At 44.4% G+C, this 22,496-nt stretch overlaps 1 protein-coding gene across 2 annotated transcripts in view; it reads left to right on the plus strand.

The window, feature by feature from the left end:
- The window catches only part of fgfrl1a (fibroblast growth factor receptor like 1a), a 65,614-nt gene that overhangs the window by 32,138 nt on the left and 10,980 nt on the right, over positions 1-22,496 (plus strand). Inside the window, exon 4 of one of the 2 annotated variants that reach the window (XM_035650185.2) lies at positions 19,728-19,805. The exons of the other annotated variant lie outside the window; for it this stretch is intronic. Within the exon in view, the coding sequence (XP_035506078.2) occupies positions 19,728-19,805 (78 nt within the window). The remainder of the gene's footprint in view (positions 1-19,727; positions 19,806-22,496) is intronic. 2 annotated transcript variants of the gene reach the window in all.

A 22,496-nucleotide genomic window follows, 5' to 3' on the forward strand; every position in this document is an offset into this window, starting at 1 on the left:
AGCCAATCTTCCAGCTCCTCTCGCTCGAGTGTGCTGTCATGCTACGTCAATGCGGAGTCAAATTCACTGTGAACACCAGGAAGAAACTGTTGACGTCTGCATTTAGCTCTTTCTCGCTTGGCACCACGCGTGTTGCTGATTTTTTTATTAATCGACAATGATGGACATGGAGGCATCAGCCACTTATATTGATCGATTTCTTTGGTTGCAACATGATGTCTCTGTCTCTTCCTTCACTTCCTTCCTTTGTAGATTCGGTTTCAGGGTGGAAATTGCCTCTGACTTCAGCCGTTCACAAAGTCTAAAGCAAATGTGTTTTCACTCTGGGTTTCCACAGCAACTCTCCCATAGCTAAAATGAGGTGTAGCCTTACTTCTGTGTGTGTGTGTGTGTGTGTGTGTGTGTGTGTGTGTGTGTGTGTGTGTGTGTGTGTGTGTGTGTGTGTGTGTGTGTGTGTGTGTGTGTGTGTGTGTGTGTGTGTGTGTGTGTGTGTGTGTGTGTGTGTGTGTGTGTGTGTGTGTGTGTTTTGGCATATTGGGCAACCTGAGAGTTGAAAAATATGATTATAATAAGTAACAAATGCTGCACGGATCATTTAGCGCCCTATTACTCATATCACAAAGTGCGCGCTGTCCTGGAATACAACACGAACTGTGGGAAACGGAATATGTGACAATGTGGGCTACTTTAGAGTATCTCAGTTTGCAATTAAGACGAACTCCTCAGTGTGAGTCCAACAGTAACACAAAGATGAAAGATGGCGTGAAAAGAATGGGGAGGCAAAATAAGAGGAGAAAACGGCAAAGGGAATTATGGGTGATAATGAGAGCGGCGGACACTGGATGAGTCCCTGGCAGAAAGTGAAATGTGTCAGCAAGTATCAAAATTGTAGTGAATTGAGCTGGCATCAAATTTCTGGGCACATATCTCTTGATAAAAATCTAAATTTTGCTTGTTTGCAAAAATTTTATTTTGACTGTTGCGTGGCTTTTTTATTTAAAAACTTGATTGTGTGAAGGGTTGACGGTTGATCAAGCAGGGAAAGTCCAGAGACGCGAAAGACATGAGCAAATCCTCTCAAGGAGACACTTACGTCTCTTTAAAGTGGCTGCCTACAGGAGATGCCCCCCTGCCCCCGCCCCCCCCTTCACTTAACAGCCACCCACCACATCCTCACCCCACCCACCACTGCAGGGCAACAGGGTGCTTCGGCATCCTTCACGGCGTATAACTCCCAGTTCCTCACGCCAAGCACCAACGACTCCACGTTCTCACGGCAGAGGGTTTAACCTCTCCATAACCTCATTGATGCAAACACTCATGCACACACACACACACACACACACACACACACACACACACACACACACACACACACACACACACACACACACACACACGCGCACGCGCACGCGCGCGCGCGCGCAGCAAAATTGATTGGCAGGATGAGGAGGAGGAGCAGGGAGGAAAGAGGAGAAGAAGTGAGAAGCAGAGAGGAGGAGATGGATTAAGAAAGAGGAGGGAGGTGAAGGGAGCTCGACTGACGGAGGGATGGAGTCTGAAACCTCATCAAATCCACAATCACAAAGAAGAACAGGCGGATTGGTAGACAGATAGAGCAGATTATTTAAGGCCGATATGTTTTGTTGAAAGTTTAATCAAATTCTGATATGATTACTTATTGGCTCGTGTAAAGTTTTTAGATCATACACATTACACGACAAAAATCAAATGAATAAAACCTTTAATAACTCGCTGTGAAGAATTGCTACCGAGGTTGATTCTGGCACATTTGACAGATAAAAAAAAATACTGAAATTTCTTGGTATCGGCCGACAGATAGATAGATGGATGGATGGATAGATAGTTAGATAGATGGATGGATGGAAGATAGATAGATAGATAGATGGATGGATGGATAGATAGATAGATAGATAGATGGATGGATGGAAGATAGATAGATAGATAGATGGATGGATGGATAGATAGATAGATAGATAGATGGATGGAAAGATAGATAGATGGATGGATGGATGGATGGATAGATAGATAGATAGATAGATGGATAGATAGGTGGATGTAGGGGAAGGAAAGGAGGTGTGAATGGGTGAACGTGGGTATTCGTGTCTGATCTCAGCAGTTAGCAGGGGAGCCGTGCAGTCCTGAATAGGCAGCTTAGTGGCTATTATACGGTCTGGAGGATTAGTCCTGTTCACTATTGTTACCCTCAGGAGGTACCAGCAAAACACACACGGACACACACTTACAGTCACACACACACACACACAGACACTCTCTTCCTATTTCTTTCCTTGTCTTTTTTCTATTTGATTCAATATTTGTTTCTCTTTTGCTTCTTAATTATGTCTTCATCACATAAATACATAAACCGGAGCACCCATAACTCGACTGAAACGTGGCTATAACTAAAAAAAACGGACACACCCAGACGCCCTCCTCCCTCCCTCGCTCACCTCTCACCCCCCACCCTGCTACTCCATAATAGGCCGGTCCATTGACAGACCTGCTGGTTCGCTGAAGGAGTCTTTTCTCATTAGTGCTGGGTTCTTGTCGCTGGCCCTGCAGGCTCCATTGTCCCGCTCAGAGCTGGTTATTAGGCCTTCTCGCTGCAACGACCCCCCCAGCTGAATAGACCTGAGAGGAGTGGAGAGCAGGGTCTGGCAATTAGCAAAGACATGTTTGAAGAGAGGAGGGAGAGAAAAAAGAATGGAAAAATCAAGGCGAAAGAGAGAGAGGGGGGGACCTGTGCTACAAAACGGCTTCTTTTGAAGTTTTAGAAACTTTTGTCTCCTTTTTTTTTGCTGCTTCACTCTTGTGCTGTCATCAAAGCCAAAGTCTGATTCTTCAGCACGCAACGTCCCTCCTCCTCCTCCTCCTTCTCCCTCCTTTCTTTTCTTTCGTTCTTCTCTCATTTGTAACCCCTTCTGCCCGGGAATGCATTCGTGTCGGCACCAAAAAAGCCCTGTATCTTATGCCGCCGCTTTGATGTCTTAATGATGACGTGAAGAGCGAATTATGCTCAGAGACCCCCCCCCCTTCACTCTTCTTTTGTCACTCTTCAGATTTCTGCAGTTATACATCTGGCTTTCTCCAATCTCACCACACTGAGAACAAGCAGACGGGATGTGGCGGAAAAGCGCTCGCATTGGGAGGGATGATAAAGGAAAAAAAAAGAGAAAAAAGCAGCAGGCATGGAAAAACTTGTTCCACTTATCATAAGGTTTATCAAGGGTTTCAGCTATGTTTCCCTGAGCCAGTGATTTATCTGGATTTGATAAGCCGTGATGCCTATTCAATGTTTTCTTGCCATCTGGTTGTAGGAGGCGGGTAGACTAAACTGGTTTTTAAAGCGGCCAGGAAGTTTGATAAATGCTTTATCGCTTGTATTTTTCTAAACATTTAACATAGCTGAAATGAAAATGGCAAACAAAAACAAACGTCGCAGACAGTCTCTAAAATATAGGTTATAATATAATTTTTATACGATGCGAATAGATTAGAAACAGACGATGTCAGCGTCAAAAAAGATATGAGCTGCAACAGACTGGTTTTGTTCTGATCCATCAGGTGTGTGTGTGTGTTTGTGTGTGTGTGTGTGTGCGTGCGTGTCCTTACTTGTATAATGTCACTGCATTCCAGCGCATTGTATTTCACATAAATGCAAGCACAATATGCTTTTCGCTGTTGACTCGATGAGGTTTGCTCGTATGTCTGTGTGCAGTTTTCCCAACGGTTCACAGGTAAACACATTGATGGTTCTGCGGCGCCTCTGCTATCAGCCTGAAGTTTGATCTGTGTGACAGCATGCTGAAAAGTGATACACACACACATACACACACACACAGCACACACTCACACAAACCCTCTGTGGTCATGACCATAATCTATTCATACCATTCCTCTGTCCTGACTATTTTGCATTTTCTTGTTAAGATCTTTGTTAATCTATTGTTGTGTTTAAATGTCCACATTTCCAAACCATTATTAATTTCCGGTTCTCCGTATGTCCAGCTCACTGACCCCTTCTCTAAATTCCTCTCAACTGCAGAGATTTTTGGCTATTGTGAGATTTCCCCCACTTTCATTCAAGGCTAACGTTCCTTCAATCCTCGATTTGTCTGTTTGCGAGTGTTGCCGCGATCGTGGTTTGCCGCGCTCCACGCCAAAACTCGTCTGATTTAAGCCACCGTGACAAGACAAGTGTGTCCTTTTGGTCTTTGCCCAAAGACCAAATCTCTCACAACAAGTGGAAACAGAAACAGAAGAAAGAAAGGGAGAGCGGAGGGTGTGTAGATGCTGTCGGACGTGTCGTTAAATGATGAGAACAAGCCACAGAGTTAAACCCTTGTCAGCCCATGGCGGACTTCTACTGGTTTTCTGCAGCTCTGGGCTCTTAAATGACACATATTCAGAAACTAAGAATAATGTGATTGTTTTTTTTCTTTATGGATGGAAAATGCTAGGGAGAAAGCTTTTCTCTTCCTTGTTTTTGGTTATACAATGTGTGATGGCGTCCCGGAAGCCAAGAGAATAATGTGGTGAAAGCGAGGATCACGGGAGACCAATGTAAGAACAGCTGGTGTTGTTTCGCTATCGCCATTACACTGTGCAATCAGTTTTAACATCATAACGACAAGTTAAAGTCAAAAAGTCGTCTATTTCCGCTTTAAAGGTGCATTTCCGAAAGTATCCTGTAGAAATTGGAAGCCTATCGAGTATGAAACTCACTCAACAGGTAGATGTCCTCGGACTGAGAAGATTGACAGCAGCGATGTGTGTTGCTCGTCTAGGCACGGACACATCTACCACATGGATGTGCGTGACACATCGTGTTACACAGTTTCTGAGTCTAAACTTGGACCAGCTACGTTACTGCAGGACTGAACACATGCAGCAGTCTCGCTGAAATGTTCTCCTGCAAAAAACAACTGGCTATTGGAAGTGAGTAAGCAGAAAAAAGAGCCGTCCCACTGGGTGAGGATAAAAGTTTCTTTATTATATTCAAAAAAAACGCCCTGACCAACAACAAATTAGCGTTGAAAAAAGCTGATATCAAGGTGAGTCATGTCGGAACGTCGCGCAGCGGGCGCATCGTGATGAGCGGGTTACTTTTACATTGTTGTAAATAGTTGTTCATCAAAGACAGTCTGTCAGCGTGTAGCCTCCCTCAACAGAGCGTGCCAGCATCTTTGAAGTTAGTTGCACAGGACAACTGCATTTTCTCAACACACGCACACTTGCACGAATTTAACACGTGCACAAGGAAGGGGCATGTGGGTGCACGCTCGCACACATGTGAACAAGTATGCAGATCTACGCAGAAAGCGATCGTACATGCAAGTGTGCACAAAGCAAACACATGCCTGTGCACTTGCACAAGACATACTCGCGCTAAAGAGGTTCACCCGTCGCTTTGAAGTGTGACTCGTTTTAAGGCCTCGCTCGCATTCCGGCAGGGATCACGGTGGACTTGAGCGGAGCAGCAGACCTCGGTCACATAGTGTAGAAGCCGGGAATGATTTAGAATTTTTAGATTCTTGGATTCCTGGATGTCATGCCTCACTTTATTACGCTTCAAGAGTGCAATATAAAATGTCAAATGTCAGTGAAACCAATTTCTCTAGTGCTGAAAAGTCAGCATATCCAGTATTTGCAACTAAAAAATGTATTCACATAATTACCTGTATGCTCTTTAAAGTCAAAATTAATGAATCAATTATACATTTTCCTCTCTTTTCCAGTTAATGAGTTGTCGCAGCTGGACGAATTATATATCAGGCAAAAATTTATCTGAGACAGAAGGAGAATTAATTAGAATCAGACTATTGAAGCAATTAAGAACAGGCCATGAGGCCCAAGGGCTAAACAGTCAGTAATAATGTTGAATGAATAAATGTAAAATGAAATAAATACATAAATGTCTTCTAGGCCTCATGTGACCCCCACAGCAGCTGTGATCGCACATATGCTCCGCTGCTGGAAAAAAAATGAATCCAGGAGTTGTAAAAGGAGGGAGAGGTCAAATGGGGAGAAAACTGCTAAAGCACTAATGAGTAGCTATTTAACCGGGGTATAATTTGATACAGGGAAGAGCAGGGCGGGCGCGAGGGGGAGAGAATGATTGAGAGTTCAAAGTGCTGGGCCGAGGCCGGCGGTATGCGTTTCAAAGGCGGCGCGTGGCGATGGATGTGAGAGATTCAGTAATTCAGCAAAAGCAAAGCGCTGCCTTGATGTTTACTAAAGTTACACATGCAGCAGCTGGACGGACACACACACACACACACACACACACACACACACGCTCACACACATACACTGTAAGTACAATAACATTTCACACTCAAATGCATTTGGATGCAAAAGACAGTGTCCTCACGTTAAGGCAGATGCACATAAATTCCCATATAATTACACGTGCAAATGTCCTCAGACGTGCTCATTCGCATAAACTCACATAATGACACACATATACATTCAATAACACTGAAACGCCCAGAGACAGGAAGAAACATTTGGAGATACATAAAAAGAACACATTCCTCATACACACATACATTGTCATTCAGACACAAATTTATGCAAAAGTTCTCTAAACCCCACAGACTGGGGCTCTTTGACTGAACTAAAAAGATTTATTCTCTTTCGTTTGTGACCAAATGTCTTTTGCTTTTTCAGACAACAGGGCAGTTTAGCGATGACATACGAGCGCCACCAGCACATTTGCGAGTGAGTCACTTCGTCGTCCATCATCCTTAAGGAATTACTGTAACGTCTCTGCCTCCTGGTGAGCAAGTGGACCTTCACGTGGCAATACTTGACTGATGGGGACATCATCTATTTTGGGGATATGACGGTATATATATATATATATATTATAGCAAGCCAAGATGGTTTGAGGTTGGAGCAAATGACTAAATATATCTGACCAGATGCAACTTAAATAGACTAGTGCTCCATCTGAATCCTATTCCTATCAGAGCACATTATGTGACATCAGTATTCCAGGTAATAGAAAGTCTGTTTCTTTAACTTAACCCTCTATCTTGCTGGTGGTCTTGTGAGCTTTCTCAGTTATCTCAAACTCTTCTCTATTCATCTTTTTCATTTTTACGGTGTAATAGCGTTCACTGCTTTTAACATAATTTCACAAAATCGATCAGACATTATTTGTATTTTCATACAAACAATGCAGCACAAAGTGATTCTGATAACTGTAGGCCTCCCCTATGGGTCGGGCCCCCCAGTTGGGGCACCATTGGTTTAAGGGACTATAGGGTAAAGCGCACCTGGCAGACAGGTGTGCGGGCGAACGACCTCAGGATGTGAACCCCCCCGCACACTGTGTCAGCACAGTGTCAGTATATTGAAATAAACAAGGTTTTTGCTCATAGACATCATAGACTTGTATATGGACCTTGAGGTCCATTGTTTGTCTTTATTCTCTGTGGGTCTTCTATCAGTTTCCGATGCTGTAATTGTCTCAGAATGTTTGGTTTTCACCGTCTGTGACTGTATATAAGGATGTTGTTTCGTACAAGTTTCAGTTTTCGACAAAGACCTTTTCAATGAATTTGGTGTTGTTTTAGGGTGCAATTTACCTTTAAAACCATGTTTTTGTTTAGTTCAGACATATACATATGTAACCTACTTGACACACACACACACAACATTGAGTGATTCCACTTCTGTGATCTCAGAGCCCCCTCTGAGCAGCGGACATGAAGTCATTCAATAATTCCCCTGAATCATTTCGTCCTTGGACGTAAACCGCATCCATCACGTAAATCTGCCGCGTTGATGATAAAGCCTTTAGGCCGCTGCTGTGTGTTTGCCAGATTCCTGCACGCCCGTCCATATCGTCTCCATTTTAGGGAAATCTCCGTCTGTGTTTCACGCTTGACCCTGCGGCTCCATCGGCGAAGTGTGAACAGTGATGTAAAACAGCTACGCAAATGAGCACACACACAGCAGATGCAAAGATTAATGGCACTCTCGCAATCATCTGGGAAAAAATGAGGCGAGAGCAAACGAAAGAGAAGGAATTGAAGGGGGCTACTTAACTTTTATACTCAGGCTTAAAACAACAAAATGAACATGTGCAGATCCAGATATGTATTAACAGACACACACACGCAAAACCCAAAACTTGATCCCTAACTGTATGTTTTCAGATCTCATAAACCCCGTCGCCGTGCGACGTTTATGAGCGAGTGTGGAACCACTTGTGCCTCGCGCCTGCGTGTTATTTCATCGCTCTGTTGATATTTTACACTCTGACACAGTCCATGTTCAGAGATGAGAGAAGAGCCCAAGGTCCTTGGTGAATTTCTTCGCTGTTGTTTTTCCTGGACATTTTTCATGTCATAACCAAACCCAGGGCCTTGTCGTTAACCTAAACCTGACCGCCAAGGGTAATCGGCTCGTGCCTGGCCGCAGGGTCTGCAAATACACCAGAGCAGAATCTACAAGTAACTCTGCTAGGAACTGGATCTGCGCTAATTAACACCACATTACAAAAATGCGGCACGTTGCTCACATATTGTGTATTTGGATAAAATCTAGATGGAGATTGAATGGGGACAGGATCTGTGCTGTGGCAGCTGGAGGCGAAACAGTTGAACTCTCTTCCCTCCGCAGCAGTTGCAAAAGATTCCCTGAAATACTTTGAGTCAGAATCAGTATAATCTTATAATTTATTGATCTCCTAGTTAGAAAAAAATCCCCTCCTCTTGCTTCCTTGCAGGGAGGTTGGGGGCCAGGGTCGGCAGTTGGAAAGTAGATAGGGATTTAGATTCTTTCTCAAGGATACCTGAAGGACAGATCTTCTCACACAGTAACACATGGCTTACACACAAAAAAAAGAAGGCAGCTACTGGTGATGTATCGGACATTTTTTTGTGTGTTTCTTTGATTGATTGTGTAATGTTTCATTTTCTCCTGTGGAAAACCAGATGTGCTCCAGCTGTCACAGCGGGCTGAACTGCCGGATCTCTCTCTTAGATGTCTCAGGGTTCGAGGTGTTTGAACCCTTTCAAATTAAACGATAGACACAACAGCCTTTCCAAGTCTTCGCAGATTCAGATTGATCAGATGTCCGTCATGCAGGTGGGACGTCTCCAAACGTCTCAGTTTTAGACGCTTCAATACTGCGGAGGAGTGAGGAACGCAGGTGTAAACTACCACAACAGACGTTCGCCTGAGCCGACCCGCCTGCTGCGGCTTCTCTTCTGACTAGAAAATGAAGTTAATTTGAATCTGCTATCGTGAAAACGACGTCAGACACAATCACGAGGTTAACAGTTAAATCTGTTCATCGGATGAGGCCGCGATCTCCTCCCGGTCTGTTTTGTTTAGGGTAGCACCTTATGAAGTCCATTCTGATGCTTTGTTCTTCTGACTCTGCGGATGAAGGTGTCAACAGGGGGAAGTTTAGTATGAAGTCATTTTAAAGAAAGGATATGGTTAGGGTGAGAAGCGAGGGAGCAGTGCAGTACAATAGATCTATAGAAGCGGCGATGCTGAGGGGTCTGGAACTATTTTCAGCCTTTGGGGTGTGGATTTTACTTCCTGGAACGGGCTTTTATTGCCGAGCAGTTTTAGCCAGAACTCTGCTCCCCGGCTTAAATTAGTTACCTGGAAGGAAACTGGGAACTTTCAGGGCTTTTTCGGTTCTCGATGGCGTTTCTTTTTCTTTTTTTTCTGCCATTCATCACCCCAACTACTGCCTGACCTTCATCGTGAGCCATACGTGCTCTCAAGACCACTTTACAATACCATGGTTGACGGGTAAAACAGCAGAGCGCCAGATGTTTGAGCTGTGACCATGTTAATATATTCTTCTTTGACCTTCATTTAATTACAAGGACGCGGTGATAGTTCGATTGATCCTGTCCTTATCATAAAACACACACAAACACACACACACACACACACACACAGGAATCATCAGCTTAACAAGACATTCAAGCTCACGAAGTCAATGATACAAAGATAAACATGTAAGAGGGGTTTTTACCCACAGTTTTATGTAAATTAAGACAGAAAGTCAAAGATGATTTCCAGCAACACAGTGGTGAATACATCTGCCTGGAGTTAAAGATTGCAGTGGAGCTATTTAATGCTTTCTGGTAGGTCTCTGCTTTTAGAAGTGATTGTTTGATGTTGTCATAGAAGTCGTGGAGTTTGTTAGAATGGGTGAAAATATGTGAAAGCAAGTGACATATGGACAAATCCGTCCCGAGTCCTCAATTCCCGTCTCTCATCGCCTTACAAATGTTGTTGTTTTTTTTTAAAAGTCACTTTTTTCTAGTATGCTTGCTTTTCAAATGTCTTCTAGATTGTTCCTGGACTCACAGCTGGACAGACTATATCAGACATCTGCTGCTTCTGAGATATGGTCAAGGCCAAAGTGAATTTAACAGGTCTGACACATACCAGACACACACACACACACACACACACACACACACACACACACACACACACACTAACACTGAAGGTTATCCCAAGAGTGGAAAACAGCCCTTCTACCTCCTCAAAGTATGACGCTACATTAGTTTTTTCCTGTGTGTGTGTGTGTATGTATGTGTGTGTGTAGAGAATGGAAACAGCAGGTTGTTTTTTTTCATGATCATACAGTCACTCTCTCTCACACACACACACACACACTCACACACACTCACGCGCGCACACACAGGTGGCTGTAATTAGTGTGCTGAGCCCATTCATGGCACGAGATCAAACTGCAGTGTGCTGGGCTTCAGGAAATACAGAGCCCTGCTTAGAGTAAGACACACACACACACACACACACGTATCCACACATTGGTAGATGCATGCACCTCCACTCTTTATCGGTCTTGTTCTCTCTCTCTCTAACGTGATGCCGGCGTACAAAAGACCCCCACCCAAAACTGTTTTTGTTTAGTCTGCGAGCGAAACAGATCTCCGTTGGACTTCACTGTAGAAACTTACAGACTCAGTGTTCACTTCTGCCCGGGAGAGAACACAGACGGCGAAGGTGGAGGGCAGCCGATTATGAGTCAGATAAGCTCCAAGTGTTCAACATCTCCAGTCACCCTTAAGAGAATACGCACAGTTGTTGCGTTTTTGCCGCAGCAGTAAGCAGAACTCACGCAGCCGGAGCAGCTGGGCACAAGGTTATGAAAGCAGTAATAATGCTGCCGGAGGAAAAGCTTGTAGCGCTCGGCGATCAGCTCTTCATAGTGATGACCAGGCACGTCCCCCTGCCCGCGGCACATTTTTCCACTTTGTTGTACATCCTAACAGGACTGGAATTATTGAAACTGTGAGTGGTTTTCGCGTGCAATTGAAAAAGTGAGGCGGCGTGCACAGTGAACACCGTTTCATTTGGCTGTTCTTCAGCAGTCAAGGTCTTGGACGAGGTTGAAACTTTGCCTCGCTAAACGCTGGCAACAGAAACAGAGAGGTTGTCGTCACACCGAACATTGTATGCTGCTTTTGTCCTCCAGTGGAGCCCATCAACTTACACACCATTCACCCTCTTTGCGCTGGTTTCTTTGCGACTTAACTGTGGAGAATCCCGCATGTTACTTAAAAATCTTTGATACTTCTTGTGCAAACCTGATTTAGCTGTTTGGTCTCAGGACAAATTATGATCTGTCTTTGGCGACCTGATTCACTTGTGACGTCAGCGCAGCACATTTTGTTCCATTTAACAAAGTAGAACTGTTAAAATGTTCACATGGACCTTTGTTTCACTTAATTAATTGATTCTTTTGTCTTCTGACACAACATAATCGTTCCACCACAAGAAAGCCAGCACATTGTCAGTCACCTCGTCAATAAATGGTCCAAAGATACCGTCCATTTTAGTCAGTGATTATTGTGCATGATTTATTCTTAACCTGGATGTCAAAATGCTGTATATCACCATACATTGCACCTAACTGAGGATTCAGTCGTGTGAATCTTTTTCTATATCTTTAGTTCTTTACCTCAAACCAGCAGCAAATGGTGGAAGAATCTTTGCGGTAATGACAAACTTCCTTTTGAAACCCCCTGCCAACGAAATACCTTGGCTATTCAACCGCATACCCAGATCGCTGTGTGTCTGTGTTAGTCGGTCTTCGTGTGTGCGTTTGATTCGCTCGCACATGTATGTTTGCACCAAATGGGTCGGAAAGCTGGAAGCAATTCCAAGGCGAACGTTGATATGTGTTCATCATATTTCAGAGAGCCCGAGCTCAGAATGCCACAACTTGTAATCACATTTGTAAATAGCATCGTAAAGTTGCACTCGTAAAAAGTTTGTTGTCCTGGCCTGGTCCAAGGGGACCAAGGGAACGGGAGGGGAGGGGGGGGGGCGGTATTTCGAACAGAAAACACCGTCAAGCGTGTGTGTGTGTGTGTGTGTGTGTGTGTGTGTGTGTGTGTGTGTGTGTGTGTGTGTGTGTGTGTGTGTGTGTGTGTGTGTGTGTGTGTGTGTGTGTGTGTGTGTGTGTGTGTGTGTGTGTGTGTGTGTGTGCGACGAGGAGTAATGAGATCAAATGTTCCAGAAACATTTAAGAGCAAAATATGTTTACTTAAAGAGGGTTTTTCAACCTTAAAATTGGTTGTGTGTGTGTTTGTGTGTGTTTGTGTGTGTGTGTGTGTGTGTGGAAGTCACTGATTTTATGGACACTGGAAAAAGTCATCACCTCAAACACACGTCATCAGTGTGATCAGTGCCCACTGAATACTCTGGGTTTACACAAACACACACACACACACACACACACACACACACACAAACACACACACATAAGCTGTTAATCTGTCATGTAAACTCAGACAGAGTAGCAGTTAACTGTAGTGTACGATTGTCTGTTCTGTGGTCACAGCCAATAAATCTCCCTGCGCTCTCGTCTTTTCTTCCCTCCAACTCTGTCTTTTCATCTCTCTCCCGCTGCCTCTTGACCTCTTCTGAAAATGAGTCAGATCGCGTCTTGTTCCCTCTTTCTCTTTCCCTTGCTCCGTCGCAGCCCCTTTCAATGTCTCTCTCTCATGCTGTTAATTGAGGACTGTGTAGCAGCACAAGTTCTAATGGTTTCCATAAGGCTACACGGCCTCTCCATAGGCGAGAGCGTAAATCACAGTGACATTTGTGTGTGTGTGTGTGTGTGTGTGTGTGTGTGTGTGTGTGTGTGTGTGTGTGTGTGTGTGTGTGTGTGTGTGTGTGTGTGTGTGTGTGTGTGTGTGTGTGTGTGTGTGTGTGTGTGTGTGTGTGTGTGTGTGTGTGTGTGTGTGTGTGTGTGTGTGTGTGTGCATACTAGCATAAAGGTCACAGGAAAACGTTAAAATTACAATGAAATTAAAGCTGAAACTAATTATTTTCATTGTTAGTCAATCTTTTGAAAAGATCTCCACCTTTACTTCACTATGCTCAGGTCCAAGAAGGCCAGTAACATCCAATGTGGAAGAGATTATGTTAACTGAATGATGATATTGTCAAAAAGTCAAAAAAAAAAAGCTTTGAAAAAGTCCAATTTTATATCCTCAGACTGCTTTTTTTGTCCAATCCACAGTTCTTCATCTAAAGTTACTGAATGTAGTGATGTGAAAAAGAGAAGAGAAGAAAATCCTTACATTTGAAAACCTGACACCAGCTCATTGTTGGTCATTTTCTGCTGTTAACTGATCAAAATTGTTGCAAAGCTTTCAGGCAGTTGTCTTTTTGATTAAGCATTTAATCATCTCAGCACTAAATTAAATGATCCTATTGACAGTCATTCAGTCTTAACCTTGGAAATAGAAGTTTGAGAAAAAATCCCCAGTTCAAGGAGCTACTAAATGGCATTTTCCGAGCTTTTTGGGTAAAAATTCAACTATTATTTCATCCAAAAAATGAGATCCTCAGATATGCAACTGAGAAAAAAAAACTCAATTCACTGTGTTTAATACAGTTGGAAAAACCCCAGAGAGAGCAGAATGTTGACTTCTTTGAGAGTTAGGTTTGTTCAAACATTACGTTCCTGTTGGTATTAAGCGTCTGTCTCGTGACCCTGAAGTCGTGGCTGGTTCACTGCAATATCAGTAGCATCCTGCAGATCTTTTTATTGGACAGTGGCGTCCAAAAAAATGTGAGACCACTTCTTTGGACCTCACTCAATTTATTTATTCTTTTAACAAATTAAGAAAAATCTCTTTTCACATCCATATACGTCGGTTTTTTACACTGCGCACTCCGTCATCAGTGGTTTGGCTCGTTCCTAGCTGCATTAAACAGTTGCCGTCCGTGGAGGATTACATGAGCCGCTAATTACATCTGAAACGCGAGCCGCACTGCAGACAGAAGGTTTCCACAGAGCATCGACAGTATTAGGTTTTGGATCGGGAGCTACAGCGTGTTAATGTAATCGTTCATTGCACTTACACACGTGCGGAATGTTGCAATATTGTGCAACAAAATCCAGATTAATATTCCTACAACGACTGTAGCTGGAGAGAGAAAAGGACTTTTGGAACGTGGGGTCGACGAAATGCAGCACAACTGTGGCGTAATACTTAGTGAGAGAGAGAGAGAGAGAGAGAGAGAGAGAGAGAGAGAGAAAAGAACATAAAGCGAGGGAGAGATTTTGGATGCCTCTCTCTTTATCTCGCCAGTGTCAAAAATGTGTCATGTCTTCGCCCAAAATAAGAGGCATGTGATGTGAGACAGAACCACACGCAACATGCCGTGTTGTTGTTGAACTTACAGAGTTATAATGGCAGCGTGTGTTTTAGCGGGGGGTCAGTGCACTGACAGGTCAAGCAACTGCTGAAGGACAAACGATGTTTATTCTGCTGGTTGTTGCAGGGGACGAGGTTCGGAGGCAGAACCGGGGGTTTTAGAGTTCATCTGTCTGATACACACATTCAGCAGTTATCATCTTATCCTGCTGCACCAGCTCTGTTAAAAAGCAATTCCGCAAATCTCTGTGGCCCCCTATCGCTGTATCTACCGGAGGTCAAATAAAAGTAAACTGATTAAAAGGTCCCCTGACATCTTGAATCGTTGTTTTGTCAATTATCATCACTGTCACCAAGGGAACTGAAAATGCATTGCTTCCTGCGGGCTGATAACTCGAGGTCGAGTCACGCTGCAGCACATATTTTGGAAAATCTTTAATGTAACAGCTAATAGGTCGAATAACCATTGTTTTTAAAAGGAGATTAAATAGAGCCAGGAATTCATTTTTCCACAAAACATGCATAGACAAGTCCACTGTAGTTATTGTTGCTGCTATTATTAACACTTGAGAAAAAAAAACTGCATAGTTGAGTGCATTCTCTAGTATACATGAAATTATTTTTTACAAAAAAGTACATGCCATGATTATCATTACCAGCAATGACTGCGTATAAATTGATCCTTTACAACTGGTGATGCTGATCTAGATACTTGTGAACAACTGTTTTTTACTGTAGCTCTTGTTAATGTTTCATTTGCATATAAAGATGTTTGCCGCATTTTCAAGTTTGCTTAAAAGATAAAGCCAAATTGTACTGTCACAAACTGATGCGACTCACACAGTTCCTATTAAAACAATGTCATTGTTAATGTACAGATACTAATACAATGTGGTATTGTACCTATTTTTAGTGACTCCGGCTAGTGCAACACTAGTGAAAAGCAAGCTGTGCCTGTGTAAAGCCTGACACTGCTCTGTGGCCACTTTCTAGAGGACTAACAGTAGTTGACTGGGTTTGTCAGACACACAAACGCACATCAGGACTGTTGCTTTTGGCCCTGATGCTGCAACAAGCAGTGGTCAGCAGGAGCTCACACAGACACATCTCTCTCTCCCTCACACATGGCCTTCAACACACACACACACACACACACACACACACACACACACACACACAGAGGCTCTGTCCACATATCCAGTGTCTCTATATTAAAACCTGGAAGGACATAACCCTTTAGGAAAACACTGGCCCCCTGGACACACTCACACATACAGTAACACACGGACTTTCGGGGGCCTCATATTTCTGAGCGTGCTCATGTTCAATCACTGCCTTTCTCTCAACAGACCTCAAAGCAAATACAAGAAGGGGTTATACAAATACACACACACACACACACACACACACACACTCACGTAGGGGTACCCAGCCAGTGAATGTGTGAAATGTAGCACACTGTTGAACCACGTCCCCCCCTGTAGATGAAAAAAAAGAGAGGAATGAAAAACAACGAAGAAAACAGGCAGGCATCAGACGGGGAGAGGTGCGAAGCTTCGGAATATTACAATACTCATGCATTTTATACTTTTATACTATCCCCCCAAAAAACAGAACATGTGTGAACTCAACACCATGCAACTTATGGACTTTCAGCAGACATTTGATCTTTTTACAACTGGCGCTCGCATGGTCACATAAAAATATCCCCCCACATCATCTGCAAGTTTTTGTAAAGCTGCTGATGTATCAGCGCCTCCGACTTGATTTTTTAAGACAAAAAAAGGCATCATCCTTGAGCAGGATGACACATTTGAATGGTCGCCTATGGGGCCAACATTATTTGCGCGTGTGCGCGCGGAGAGTTGTGTAACTGTATCTCAATCCGTGCGTGCCTAATCAGATTTGTAAATGTGTAAAAGAATCTGCAAATGCGTACTCAGACTTGTGAATGCGTACAGGAATCTGCAAATCAGCTGCATGGGCAGTCAAGCGCAGGAGGACAGACAATGACCTACAGCTGCAGAAACTTTTGGGGAGGGTTTTTTTGTTTTTGTTTTTTGGAGATCAGACAGAGTAGTTGGTTGTTTCTCCTGGGGAAAGATCGTGAAGTGTGTCCACCCCCCCACCCCCCCCCCGTCGCCATCAGTTGTGTAGTATGAACTGGCAACGACTGCAAGACTCCCAGTCACAAGAAAGCAACTGATCCGACAACTTTGATAGTCGTGTAGTGTGAACCTGGGATTAAGGGGATTATTAAAGAGGAGGGGGGTACATAAAAAAATAATAAAGAAATAAAAAAGATCAGATCGAGCAAATGTGTAGTGTGATCAAAGCTGTGTGAAACCTGCGTAAAAAAAAAGCCTACAGCATGTGTGTGCGCTGGTCGTCCAGCCAAAGTATCTGGCCGAACTTTAGAAGGTGGAACCGGATCAGAAGAAAAACATTTTGTTTATTGAAAGCAGCTGAAGCTGGGGCGGGAATATGTTTTCTACTCTGTGTGTGTTCAACTTGAAACAAACTGTGAAACACAAACTCAACCACGCCCCCCAACCGTGCACTCGGGTAACAGAGCCGAGGAAAGGTGTGAAAATTAAATATGAAGCCCGTATGTCAAACATTCGGACATGACAGACGTGTGATTTGTGGGTTTTGACACTCAAAGACACTGTTACAGTCGCACTCACTTTAAAGGACGAGGAGGTTTTAAAAGGTGTCACATCCTAAACATTAAAGTAGATAACTGTAAGGGAGTGGCTTTTTTCCAGCAGGAGTCTTAGGTGACAAAGTTGTGCACGAGAGAGCATGGTGTTAATAACGCTGCAGTCAGTCAGACCACACACGTCGAGTTCGCCCCCTCTGCTCTCTGAACATCTTTGGATGAAAGCTTCCTCCTCGAGTCGTGACCGAGGCGACAATGGAGAAGTCAGCTGGTCGTCTGCGCGACATCGTGTGTTTATGGTCGGACATCAACTCAGCTTTTTAACATCAATAGCCGGGTCTCCACTGTTGGGCTGAGTGCAGGAATCAGGCGCTCATCTCTGAAACGCAGACGGTTCTGTTTATGGTTTATTCTAGGAGGCCCCTCTTCAACAGCTGTCTTTCTGTATTATAGATCTCACTTCAATGTCCTGCATAGAAAAAAAAAAGAAAGAACAATAGAAAAACTCTCTAAATATTTAATATAAGGTGCATGATGTGCTTTGAGACATTATTTTTTACTGCGGTACCATGAGGCAGTTAAAAGTGCAGTATAAGTTGAGAAAGAGAAATATGTACAGAGGGCCCAGTTCAAAGTATAAGTGTTAACGGTGCAGAGAAATTTAGTCCAGCTCAGTGATCACAGGCCTGGCCGAGGTAGATAAAGGTAGAAAAGTCTGATGGCAGTCGACAGGAGTGACCCGCGAGGTTGAATGATAGTTGACATAGTTTATGGATAGAAAACACGTGTCTGTTAATTTCATTAATTAAATTGTCTATTAGTGAATGTCTAGTTTATATTTTTCAGCAAACCGCGCGCTAGTAAATCTTTTGTAGCCCATTGTTAGTTTGTCTCTGCATCGGTATCACAATGTACAGTGGAAGCGCTCCAACCGCCCCCAGGAAGTCGGCCAAGTTAGTTTTACAGGCTCGCACCACTCCTGTGAGGGGGGGGGGGGTGGGGGGTTACTCCTTTGTTCCCCCTTCAGAGCAGACCCCCGTGCACCTTGGCTTTTGAACGCGCTGCCCCCGGAGCACACTGTGCCGCATGTGGCAGGAAGGAGGAATGAAGGGGGGGACTCGGAGGAAGGGAAGGAGGACTGAGCTTTGACGGGAATACCAGCACCTCAAGTTACCATTTAGTCAAGTAACGCCAGAACACTTGCACCCACACATGCGCGGACACACCCATTCAGGAATTCATATCACACACACATGGGGCCTCCACCACGTGGCCGGCCTGCTATTAATACCAGCCCCGAGGATGCAGGTCATGCTCCGTGTTTTCATTTCAATTGCGTCTTTCATTCCGTCGTCCAAATAGTGATGCTTTAAAGACGTTTGGCGCTGCATTAAACACTCCGAGCTTTCAGGTGGTCGCCTCGAAAATCCGGGCGCAGAGCCGCACACCAACGTGCACGATAAACATACCCATTTAAAATTGCAATCTGCAGGTGGTCCAATGCTGTTGTCCATTTTCTTCATTCCTCCATCGGGTTTTGGTTGAAGATTCAGGTTCAGGCCAAGTTGACTGCACACCCCCCCTTCAAGTATTTTGACAGACCTGACGTCGCGCTGTATCAGCCCTCCCCGCCTCCCTGCTACGGGGCCCCTCGGACACATTGGTTCCATCTTCAGGTGGTTCCTAGCAGGAAGGTCCAGGCAGATGTTTTCATCTTTTTGGTAATCAACGGGAAGACACGCTGACTGAAGGAGACTGAGATCAAAAGAAATAGGACACTGTAAAGCGTAATTTAGACATAAACAGTATCAAGGTATTCAAAACTGAATTTCTACTCTGTGCCATGTCATTCGGTAATTTTTCACGTTTTGATCAGATCGTACCTGCCACCCGCTTGCTTTTCTTACTGCTCATCCACCCGCGGTTTGCTACTTTATCTACCTCACCGCTTGCCTAACCTTTATCAATCTGCCTCCAATTTGCAAATTCTTGAGTTGATGTTGAACAAACGACATCATGACCCCATGCTTAAAACGCCAACATGGTATAAAAACAACTGTCAGACGCTGATAGAAAACAGACAAATTCCTCCCGACTCCCATCCACCCCTGAGGCTTCGTGTCACCCCTTTTGTGTGTAGCTCAAACTGTGCACATGATTCATGCACATTGTGGCCTCGCTGGAGCAACAGATGGGCGCGGAAACCTCTGAGATAATTCAAAACAATTAGAGGTCAAGGAGATATTTCTTTGTCCTGCGTCAGAACGCTTCATATGCACTACGGTATGCTATTCATGACCGGCTTGTTCAGTTGGGAATTCACTGACTTTTTGTCATTCGCTCTTCCCCACCAGATGACTCCAGCTCAAGAGGTGGAGCAGGGATGGCCAACGGCGACTTCGCACACGGCGCAGAGCTGGCTGGGAAACTGGGTAAGCTCTTTAAAGGTCTCTGATCTCACCAATATAGGAAGGAAGCCTGGAGGTGACACTGTAGATATCTGGCGGTTTGTGACATTTCAAGGAATACAGTAGCTTACAGTACAATAAACCCCTTGCACACCGTCCGAGGGAAGGAGGTGACGGTGTATACGCCCGCACACAGACACAGGAGGACGCACGGGCACACACCAGGGTGGTTGTTGGCGTAGGTAATTGGCTCTGACAGAGTGGAGAGCAGTCTATTTGTGTGAGGTGTGATCTGGTGGGACAACCCCCTCCGCCAAGTGTCCCTGGATAGTCTCCCTGTCATGAAATTCAACCCATGCTTTTTGTTATCCTTTCATCCGACTCCCTTCCGAACGCCTAATTCCACCAGACTGTTCCTCCGGCTGTGACTCGTGGAAATGATTTCATTGATAAATGTATGATTCAACAACTGCTTTGACTCAACCGTTATTCACTTTCTCGTCCAGAGTTGGATGAGAAGTTTGCTGCCACTCTCTTGTCTGGGAGTTACGTATGGAGCCAGAGCAGCGAAATTTGGACCGCGCGTTTTGACCAAATAAAAATTGGTAAAAAAAAAAAAGCTGGTTCTTGATGACATTGGTAGGCGTGTCGTTGTGTCAGCGCGAGGCATTTGTTTTACCAGGGTTTTTTTACAAACCATTCGTCTTTCATGTCTCAGTCTTCTTTGTCTTCTTATCGTGAGAAGTTAGTCCAGGCTCATTTTTTTGAGGGTGAACAAATATCGCAGGTAATGGATGCGACCTGCCATCTTGCTGCTAGAACCTTTTTTCATTCCATTGTACATCCTTTCGTTTTCCGTGATTTCCTTTGGTGGTGTGTCCATGATTACAATGGTTTCGCTCGATGGCACCATATTTCAAATGACCCTCGATGGAACCGGTTCAAAGACCAGTTCCCTGTTAATGGGAAGAAGCTGCCGGTTAATATCCAGTTGTATGTCATTACCTTCAGCGGTAGTTTGTCAGCAAATAGTCACAGCAGTTAACTCCCTCTGAAATTATACACATTATTTTATATTTCAGTTTCGGATGCAGTCAAAGGAACAAGATCTGTATAAATTCCCAAGAATTTCAGAGAGACAGAACTGTTTTTCTGTCTTCATGCAAAGCTAGGCTAACTTTGCATCGACCTTATCATCTAATTCACAGTAAAAAAATTGAACTGTATCAAATCCAATTCGAGGTCCTAACCTCACTTGTGCATGTCTGAACGAGGATTCAGGAGTAAATCAATTTTTTTTTTAAAAACCCAAACCAAAAATCAAAACCCAATGTTCAGGGCTAAATCTAAAGTTGGGAATCCCAAGTCTCTCTCTGTCTCTCTGTCTCTCTCTCTGTCTCTCTCTCTCTCTCTCCCTCTCCCTCTCTCTCTCTCTCGTACACTCTATCTCTCTGGCGCACGGATCAAGGGCGGCCCGTCGGAGGGTCAGTAGTATTTTTACACTGTGAAGTGTGGCGGTGAAGTGGCCCCTGAGACCCAGAGCAAGCCTGCCCTTTCGCCCGCTCGGGCTCTCACCTACTCCCCTCGTCCCTCTCTCCCCCTATGAGGCGCTTTCTCCGTTTGCCCTCACTTCTCTCCCTCGCTGTTTTCCTTTCGCTCTACCCCTTCGCGTGCCCTCCCTCTCACCTTCACTCTCGCTTTTTTGTATTACTTTAACGCCGTCTCTTTCTCTTTGTTCTCGATTTCTCTGCCGTCACTCCCACTTAGCGTCATGTGTTTTTCAGCAATCAGTCAGTCTTCTGTATGTCTTAACCTTGACGTGAACTTCGCTCCCTCTCTCTTTCCATCTGTTCTCTCCTCGACTCCTGTTTGATTTGGTCCAGCTTAGACGTTATGAATCTGCTCATTTCAATTGCACCTCACTGTATTTTGTGAGACTCGTTTTTCTTTCTGCTTCGCTGTGCCTTGGCTCTCCCGGCCTCTTTGCGCAGGTAACTGTAGTTGAAGCAAGTGCAGTTGAATTTATGTCCTCAAAGTCAGACACTGCCAAAAGCTTCAGACTAGCAATCGCTGCCTTCTACTTCTCCTCCACTCCGCTTTTCTCCCTCTCGTCTCTGCTAGATGTGTTGACTCAGTCTGGTCACAGTTCAGCAGTAGTCCAGTAGCGTTTCTCAAGACTCATGGAGGACAAAGGCGAGACTTAAAAGCCTCTCGGGCGTGTTTTCTTTGTCATCGGGCCCAGCTTCGGGTCGGTCGGCGGAGAGCTATATTCCGCTGAGTAATGCCGCCGTAGTGAAATCTCCGGATTTGAGTACGCAAACCCGTCACATAACTCTTCCCCCTGTTTGTTTACCCAGAGCTGGAATAATAACTGTGTCCAAAGAAACAGACGCAACCGCAGTAGTTTCAGGGTGATTTATCACCCCGGTTGATGGCTATCTGCTGGGGCTAGAACATGAGGGCTGTAAAAAGCAAGCGCTCCTGTGAATGATTTCCTCTCCTCCCTCCCTGCTGGATACTTCTTTTTTTCTTCTTTGATCTGTTTTCACTGCTTGTTGATTGTTGGATTATTTTTGTGTGTTTTTTTAAAGAGGGATTTGTGTGTATGAATAGATGCTTGGGCTCATTGTCCGACCGTTTTATTTTCTATGTATGGAGGAATATGTATATGTTGAATGGCTAGATGGGATGACGCCATGCAACTGTGTGGAGGGA

This window comes from Scophthalmus maximus, chromosome 9, assembly GCF_022379125.1.
Source record: "Scophthalmus maximus strain ysfricsl-2021 chromosome 9, ASM2237912v1, whole genome shotgun sequence".
NCBI classification, from domain to species: domain Eukaryota; kingdom Metazoa; phylum Chordata; class Actinopteri; order Pleuronectiformes; family Scophthalmidae; genus Scophthalmus; species Scophthalmus maximus.